Here is an 8,377-nt window from a genome sequence, read left to right as displayed (position 1 = left end):
TTAAATGACAAAATTTTATTACACAAAACAACGATTTTTTTTCAAAATTGTTATATTGCCTAAAAAATAAATGTAACATGTTATTTTATTAACAACTGCATCCCAGCTTAATTTAATTTATATAATTAACTCAATCGATTTATTAAAATTATTACAATATTTAATAAATTCCTAAAATTTTATTAGGAGTCATACTACTTTAGAAATTATTTCACTATATTAAGATAAATATTATGAATAATATATAATTAAAAAAGTTTTAATTAGAAGCGTGGTATGGTTGAAAAAATTTCTTCAACAGTCATTTAAACAAAAACTAATTACAGTCTGACAAAAAAAGAAGATATGAAGAATCCATCTCTTATAGTAGGTAGTATTTGAAAAAAACAAAAGGATAATAATGGGAACATGCCGTCGGCATTCTACATGAACGTACAACACGCAAAGCAACATAACAAACATTGAAGAAAGAAAGGGAGAGAGCAGAGAGCAGAGAGCGAAATTATGCAGAGCGCAGAGGTAACAACAGCGATGGTTGCTGCCCAGTTTTTGACTGTGGGTTTGAACACTCTGGTAAAAGCAAACCTCTCCAAAGGCATGAGCAATTACGTTTTCGTTGCTTATTCCAATCTCTTCGGATTCTGTCTCCTGCTAATTGCAACCACCGTTCGTTACAGAAACAGATCTCCCACACCGCTCAACAACTTCATTCTCTTCAGAATTTTTCTCATTGGCTTCCTCAGGTACTGTAAACGCTTTCTTCTCTTTTGCCAGTAAATTTTTTCTGTAATTTCTTTTATCAGCAGATTTTTGTTTTATATGTACATAAAAGGCCAAAGTTACATCACACACAAAAATGAAACAGTTAACATAAGAATCGTCTTCCTATATTACATATTATCTCTTATCCGTTCATTTCCCCTGCCTTATTTATCATTAAGATCTCAATCTATCACTCTCAGTCTTTAATTACAGAACTGTTGTGTTTCATGTGCTGAAATTTCTATTTTATTGTTTTATTTATGATTTTCTTAGTGAAAAAGTTGTTTTGTTTTTTCCTCCTTATGAACCATGTCGTCCTCCCATCTAGCGTTTTATACTCCATTTTTTCTGCTTCCTGTTACAGTTCAGTCTTGTTATGTATATTTTGAATCGTTTAATGATTTTGTTCTTGTCTTAGTATTTCCATTCAGACGCTTGCTTATGCTGGGCTTGGATATAGCTCTCCCACACTCATCTCAGCCATCGAAGATCTTCTTCCAGCTTTTACTTTCCTAATAGTTATTGTTTTCAGGTCTGTTCCAATTCTCTTATGTTACAATGAGATTTTTAATCTTCTAGATATTTTCCTGTCATTCCTCTAAAAGACAAAATAGATAAATAAATATAATAAAAAATAACATTTTATTTTTAACATAATAAGAAAAAGTAATGCTTATTTTACGAAAATTTTAATTCTAATAATTTTATTTAAACATTGTTGTTAGATATTTGTTATTAGATAATATAATTGAACCTTGTTGATTTTAGTGTTATTATGTAATTAATATTGAAATTCAATTAATGATTTTAAAGTTATAAAATAAAAATAAAGAAATTATTTAAGCCTTAATTGCATGATAATGTTGATGAAAATAATTTATAAATATTAATTTAAATAAAATTAGCATAATTATAGTTTTTGTACACTTTCTCCTTGTTATAACAACAAAACAAATATCAATATTCATATTTTTATAATTATTTAATTTTTACAATATGTGCCAAATAAATATAAATATATTTTACTGTTATTAAAAAAAAGAATTTCCTATAGAGACATTCATTTATTTAATTTGAATTGATATGAGGACACAAGAATTAGGTAGGGACTATAAGTATTATTCTTTGATAAGAATTAGAAATTTTTTTTGATACTATATTTAATCCTTTAATACATAATATTATTACTATTCTAATTATTATTTACTTAACATTTCAATTGTACTTAGATTTTTCTTAAGTTATCTTAAAAGAAATAAACTTATTGTTCGATTGTGGTAGACTTTTAATGTTAAATAATGAGTTTTATAACATAATTAAAGATCAAAAGTAATATTAGCAAGTGATTTTATCTTCTCATTATCTACTCTAACATCACAATAAAAAAAATCATAGGGTTACTCCCTACACTACCCCACTTTGCTCCCTCCACCACCACATTTTTTTTTAAATTTCAAAACTATCATTTATATTTTAAAATATCCTACATTCCACCTCTTTTCTTCAACGGATGTCAACATCCGTTGAAGAAAAAATTCTTCAACCAATGTGCCACATCCGTTGAGTTATTTTTTTCTTTTAATTTTTAGTTTTTTAATTTATTGTATTTTAAATTAATATATAACTATTATTTTTTTTAAATTATTACTTAATTATTTATAAATTAATTTTATTTTATTTAATAAAATAATTGTTATTAATTTAATTTATATATTATCATTTAAATAATAAATAAAATATTTTTTAAAAATCTATTAAACGGATGTGGCACATCCATTAAAGTTCTTTTTTAAATAAAAATAATAAACTAAAATATAAAATATGTAAACGGATGTCAACATCCGTTCACGGATAACAATATCCGTTGAAGGTGAAATGAATGTTGACATCCGTTTTATAGTAAGGACAAATTAAGTATGAAGTGGTGCAGAAAGCGGTTGATGGTGGTGGAGGGAGAAACTCTCAAAAAACCATATCCAAAAATTCAACTTAATAACATATTTGTCCTCTATATTCTATAATTGATAAGATTCCTAAATAATATAATAAAAAAATTAAATTTCTCAATCTTAAATTATTATTTATTATAATGATAATAAAATAATACAATATACTTTGTTTCATTTTGTTCTTTTTCTCTTATCTAAACATAATAAGTTTATCTCTATTTTTCAGGCAATACTTTTATCTTATTTTAATTTAATTTATGTCTTTTTATTTATCGTCTTTCTATTCTTTTAGCTTTAATAGTTATTCCTAACTTATTCTTTTTACAAGAGACAAGTTTGAATTTGATTATACCATTTTCATCTTATAAAATTTATATTCATTTGTGTCCTCAATGATATAAAACTCGTGTTTCATTTTAATCTTTGTCAAGTAATTGGTATATCTATATGTATTTATTAAATAATATTTTTTTTTATAAAAATTAATGATCAAAACAAAGAAAACATAATATATCAATAATATAATGTGAAAAAAAAATGTTTTCTTCTTTTTGATGCTAAATAACAATAAAAGAATATAATTATATAAATTTTAAAACATAACACTAAATAAAGTAAAATTGTAATTCATATTTTTTCAATAAAACAAAATGGATATTTTTGTAGGACCTTTAAACTTAAAATGAGGCAACATATGTTTATCATAACTGTTCTAGTTTATAAGGGATGGGAGTTGCTTCGTCCTCCAACTAGATTTACCATTTTTTATTCTTTTTCTAAAAGTAGAATCAAGGTCACTTGTAACATCCCAATAAATAGTAATTACCATTAATTAGAACTAATCACATTTACAGAATTAACAGTGCAGTCTTAATTACACAGCTCTTAAAAATCGAACGTACATCAATTACAGGGTTTGGAATATCTACAAAATACCAAGTTCTAGACAAACGGCTTTCCAAACTAAACAACCGAACGTCCCAAAAATACAACCCAACACACTAACTAATACTAAGCAACGAGCGCTCTACTGCTCAGCTTTAACCTCTACCTCGACCAGGTTGGCGTCCTCCAAATTTTCTTCTTCTAGCATCTCTTCAAGTGGCGCCTCTCCATCTGCTCACATCTACAACGGATGATCATTGCATTGACAAGACGGACGTACATAACCAGTAGACAACACAAGGAATTGCAAGGGTAAGCTTAGGTAATTTAATTCATACAACCAACATACTTTAACATATGAAATCAATCATACAATTCATACAGCAATGTATATATATATCCAAGCATATAATAACTCGTTCAAACTCTCATAATTAACGACCGTCCGGACTGTATGAATCTATGTAACCGCAGGCGTTCGTGCACCCGGGTGGTGTAGTAACTGGAACCATCCATCAGCTGCCACCCGAGGTTAACTCTATCAGTCCAAAGTACTCAATAGGACTAGAGCCTCCTGCCATTCCCACGCATGACCTACTCCCCTCTACATGAGGACGAGCACTCACGGAATATCAGGATGAACAGCCATCAGCGATTTTACCATGGTCATACTATACAACTCTCATATTCAAATCATAGAGACGTAACGCTCGTTCAAATTCCACTTTCAATATTTCACTCCAAATAACGTTCGCACATCTCAATACTTAATCTTATTCACGTTTCTGTTATTTGTTCCATTTCCATGAAATGACGAACGTCCATCCTTTTATAAATAAGGACGAACGTATTACTGTACACTGCATCCTCGTTTCTGAACAAAAGAAACGAACCATTATCCACTGACGGACGTTCGACACTTAAATAATTTGAATGGACTGATTTTAGAAGATCTGAATAATACTTAGAAAAATTTGAGTACAAGGAATTTAGGTTGAATCCAAAGGATAAATACCTTACAAAATAACTTAGATAAATAACCAAAGTATAATTAATTCAGAAGACAACACCGCCAGTCAATGACCGAACGTTAACTCATAATTTGGACGAACGCTATTTACGTTCGCTCAGAAATCAATGATACGGACGAGCGTTCAGTTATAAAGCCGAACACTGCTTAGGATGAACGCTAGGTAAATGACCGAGCACTAAATTGAACGAACGCTCATTTAGAACGAACGTTCGGTATTAGACCGAACGCTAACTAGGACGAACGCTCAATCTAAGACCGAGAGCTCATTTGGACGAACGCTCAGTATAAGACTAAGCGCTACCTATGACGAACGCTGGAATATAAAACCGAGCGTTACTAAATATACTTCAATTTATTTCAATCGTTGGACACGCTAGGCTGAGCCAAACGCTCAAACCTAACCCTTCATTCAAAGGACGCTCGTTCTTAATCAGGATCCTTTCCAAATGAAAGAATTCTTATTCTAAGTTATTTTCAAGGGAAAACGAACGGTATAAGACCGTGCGATGACGAGCGTACATTATCAAGCAAGGACTATGATATTTTCCAGATTTTTCATCTACTGTAACTTCACCATTTTCATACGATTTATATCTTATAATTTATCTCCACCATAAATCTCATACATTACAGAATTCATATTATCATCTCATAACATACAGAAATCATTCATTTTCCAAATCATACGTTTCATTCTCAGCATATAGTTCAAACAATATCATTCATATCCATCCATTTCACAGTACTCGTTCATGCATACTTAAATATCATACAGTTCATACATCCAGTACAGTTTCATGCTTTCACACACATCATACAAGTATAAATTAAATTACTAAAGCTTCCCTTACCTGGTCTAGCAGTGAACTTCCAAATGCAAGGGTTTCGCTCGTTCTCTCACAGCTTTATACCCAAAGAATCGCTCCACAACTTTCACTTAATCTAACACACCAAAAATCATAAACAGTTCAGACCTATGACCCACGCATGCAACCAGAATTTTGGTTCGCATGAACTAAATGGACGAATGAGCAGAGACGAGAACTTACCACTTCAGATCTCCGTTCTGTTTGGTTCAGAACGATGCTCACGGTGCAGGGAATGCTTCCACGGTATCTGAAACGGGATCGGAGAAGAGGATGGTAAGTTATCTTAGAGAGAAGATGAATGAGTTTTAGAGAGAAGTTGGAGAAAAGAAGAGCAAGGGTTTCGTGAGGAAGAAGGTGAATGCAGAATTGATGGAAAGTGTTTTTCAGAGAAATCATTTCTCTCCCACGTCAAACGGCCATGCATTCACGTACTGCCACCTGGTTTCCACTACAGCTTTTAGAAGCTTCTGACGTGACAGATGGCGTCAGCGCATGCAGAGGGTGATTTCCCTTCCCACACAGGACGAACGTCCGTTCTCATCATGCCACTTGTTTTCCACTAACGTTTTTGGAACGTTCCCTCAGTGACACATGGCCGGCGCATGCAGAGTGGAAGTGAGTGGGTTTTGACGTGGCAAGGTGTAATAAATGGTGATCAGAGTGTGGATTTAAGTGCTTAATTATTCAGGTTCTCACATCACTGATGATTAAGGAGGGTGTAACTTTTCCATACATACAAAAGTGGTGCAGCAAAAGAAGTTCACTCAAATTATCTTATTACTATAACAAAAAATGAATTGTGGTAATTTGTATGGAGATTAAACATTAAAATTATATTTAATTTAAATATATTATTTTAGGTCTCAAAATTATAGGTCAAAATTTATCATTAGTGTCATTAAATTATTTTTTCTGCAAAATAGAAAAGTATGACAAAATCTCAAGGAAAGTCATAAACTGATGGAAACTTTCAAAACATGTAGGTAAAATCAGATAATTAAAGTTGTTACAAGATCAGTTTACTTCCACCAAATGATTGGTTACAAGTTTGGATATTTGTATGAAGTAATTAAAGTGTGAACCTATTGATGGATTTAGGATGGAAAAGCTGGACCTAAAGCTAAGAAGCTGCCAAGCAAAAACCATTGGGACTGTGGTCTCAATTGCAGGGGCATTAATAATGACTTTGTACAAAGGTTTTGCTGTGACAAGTAATCTCATGCAAAACAATTTAGTGCTCTCATCTCAACAATCACAATGGCTACTAGGAGCATTTCTCCTAGCAACTGCTACCTTTGGTGGTTCAGTCTCACTTGTTATACAGGTAAATAGGTTTTAATATAAAGAATTAAATTTCTCTGGATAAAATTTGTGTGTAATAGATAAAATTAATATAAATATTACAAGTTTCCAATATACATTTTATTTCTGAAATATTGTGCAAAGATTTAATAAGTTTAGTTGTTTTGATCTTTAAAATTCTTTCTGCAGTGTCACTTTATCCTCACACATAACAAAAATGAGTCTTTTGATGCAGACATGGACAATTAAGGACTACCCAGAGGAGCTAATGCTAATAACCATTGCTACCAGTTTCTCTGTAATCCTATCTTTCGTAGTTGCTTTCATTGCAGAGCAAAATCCCAAGGCATGGATACTTAAGCCTGATATGGAATTGGTGTGCATATTGTATTCAGTAAGTTTGGATCTATAGTAGAACTAACTATTTGATGCAGACCAGTAATTTTGTAATAATTTGGACCTTATTTTACTGCTGTAGTTATTTTATGATTTTTGTAGGCCATTGTAGTGCTGTCTATACGAAGTGTGGTGTATGCATGGGCATGTCGAAAGAAGGGAGCTGTGTATGTTGCTATGTTCAATCCTTTAGGAATTGTGATTGCACTTGCTATGGGGATTGTGTTTCTCGGAGACACTCTATATGTTGGAAGGTATGTGCATGCATGTAGCCTCAAATAATGTTACATTTTTCCTAATTAATAAGTTGCTTGATTTTTATTCATTGTGCAGTGTGATCGGAGCTGCTACAATAGCTGTTGGCTTTTATGCTGTAATATGGGGTCAGGCTCAAGAGGAAAACATGACTTGTGAAAATCACGGAACCTGTGGAATTATCTGTTCATCTTCATCTTGTTCTGAAGTCACCCTCTTACTACATAAAACCAAAGACACAATGGTAGCCTGACAGGTTTGAGGAGACTTTTAACCTATGATGGAGACCGACATTATGAAATAGTTGAAGTGAAGTACTATGTCATAAATGTTTTCCTTTTATTTCAAGATTGATACCAATCAGAACTATAGCAACGGGCAAGTCATTAATTTCCCCTTGAACACCCCATGTACCAGCAGAAAATATCTATGGCAAATAAGTTGTAGTATATACTTAACTTGTATAGTTAAATATATATTTTGTATCTATTGGCAAATCAGGACCAAATTAAGGTAGTTATGACGATACAATATATTTTGTACTGTTATAGATACTTTTAATTTAGTTAATAAAATATCTTCATCTTAATGCTCTCACAAAAATTGGTAAAAGTATTTCATACATTTCTCTAACTTGTCTAATAATTCTACAATCTGGTTTATAACAACTTTGATAAAAATATATTCAAGTTGGTCTTCAAATCCAATATTTAACATTTCCATAATATTTTTATTAAGTTTCTTTATGATGAAAGTTGTCAACCTCCACATGTTTCAATGGTTATGTTAACCATAGTTTTGAGTAAGGTCATGTATAACCTTATCATCACAATTGAACGATATAACGTACATATCAAAATCTTGGAGAAGTGATGAGTCACAAACTTTCTAGAGAGTCCTAAAACTATTGTTTTACTGTATTATTG

The 8,377-nt window shown here is 31.5% G+C and overlaps 1 protein-coding gene across 2 annotated transcripts; it reads left to right on the top strand.

The window, feature by feature from the left end:
* The first annotated feature begins 409 nt into the window (after window positions 1-409).
* On the top strand, window positions 410-8,035 carry LOC108335431 (WAT1-related protein At5g40240). 2 transcript variants are annotated; one of them, XM_017571450.2, is made up of 7 exons: window positions 410-573; window positions 678-743; window positions 1,194-1,294; window positions 6,597-6,822; window positions 7,036-7,194; window positions 7,299-7,450; window positions 7,530-8,035. In XM_017571450.2, the coding sequence occupies exons 1-7, from the start codon at window positions 505-507 to the stop codon at window positions 7,702-7,704; spliced, it is 948 nt and encodes a 315-aa protein (XP_017426939.1). In that variant the 5' UTR covers window positions 410-504; the 3' UTR covers window positions 7,705-8,035. The 2 variants fall into 2 exon arrangements, with proteins under 2 accessions (XP_017426939.1, XP_017426938.1); XM_017571449.2 differs by having other exon boundaries at window positions 411-743; window positions 1,181-1,294.
* Window positions 8,036-8,377: the final 342 nt, after the last annotated feature.

This window comes from Vigna angularis, chromosome 10, assembly GCF_016808095.1.
Source record: "Vigna angularis cultivar LongXiaoDou No.4 chromosome 10, ASM1680809v1, whole genome shotgun sequence".
In the NCBI taxonomy this organism is placed as follows: domain Eukaryota; kingdom Viridiplantae; phylum Streptophyta; class Magnoliopsida; order Fabales; family Fabaceae; genus Vigna; species Vigna angularis.
The sequence above is the reverse complement of the archived record's forward strand: the minus strand, read 5'-3'. Positions and strand labels throughout refer to the sequence as shown.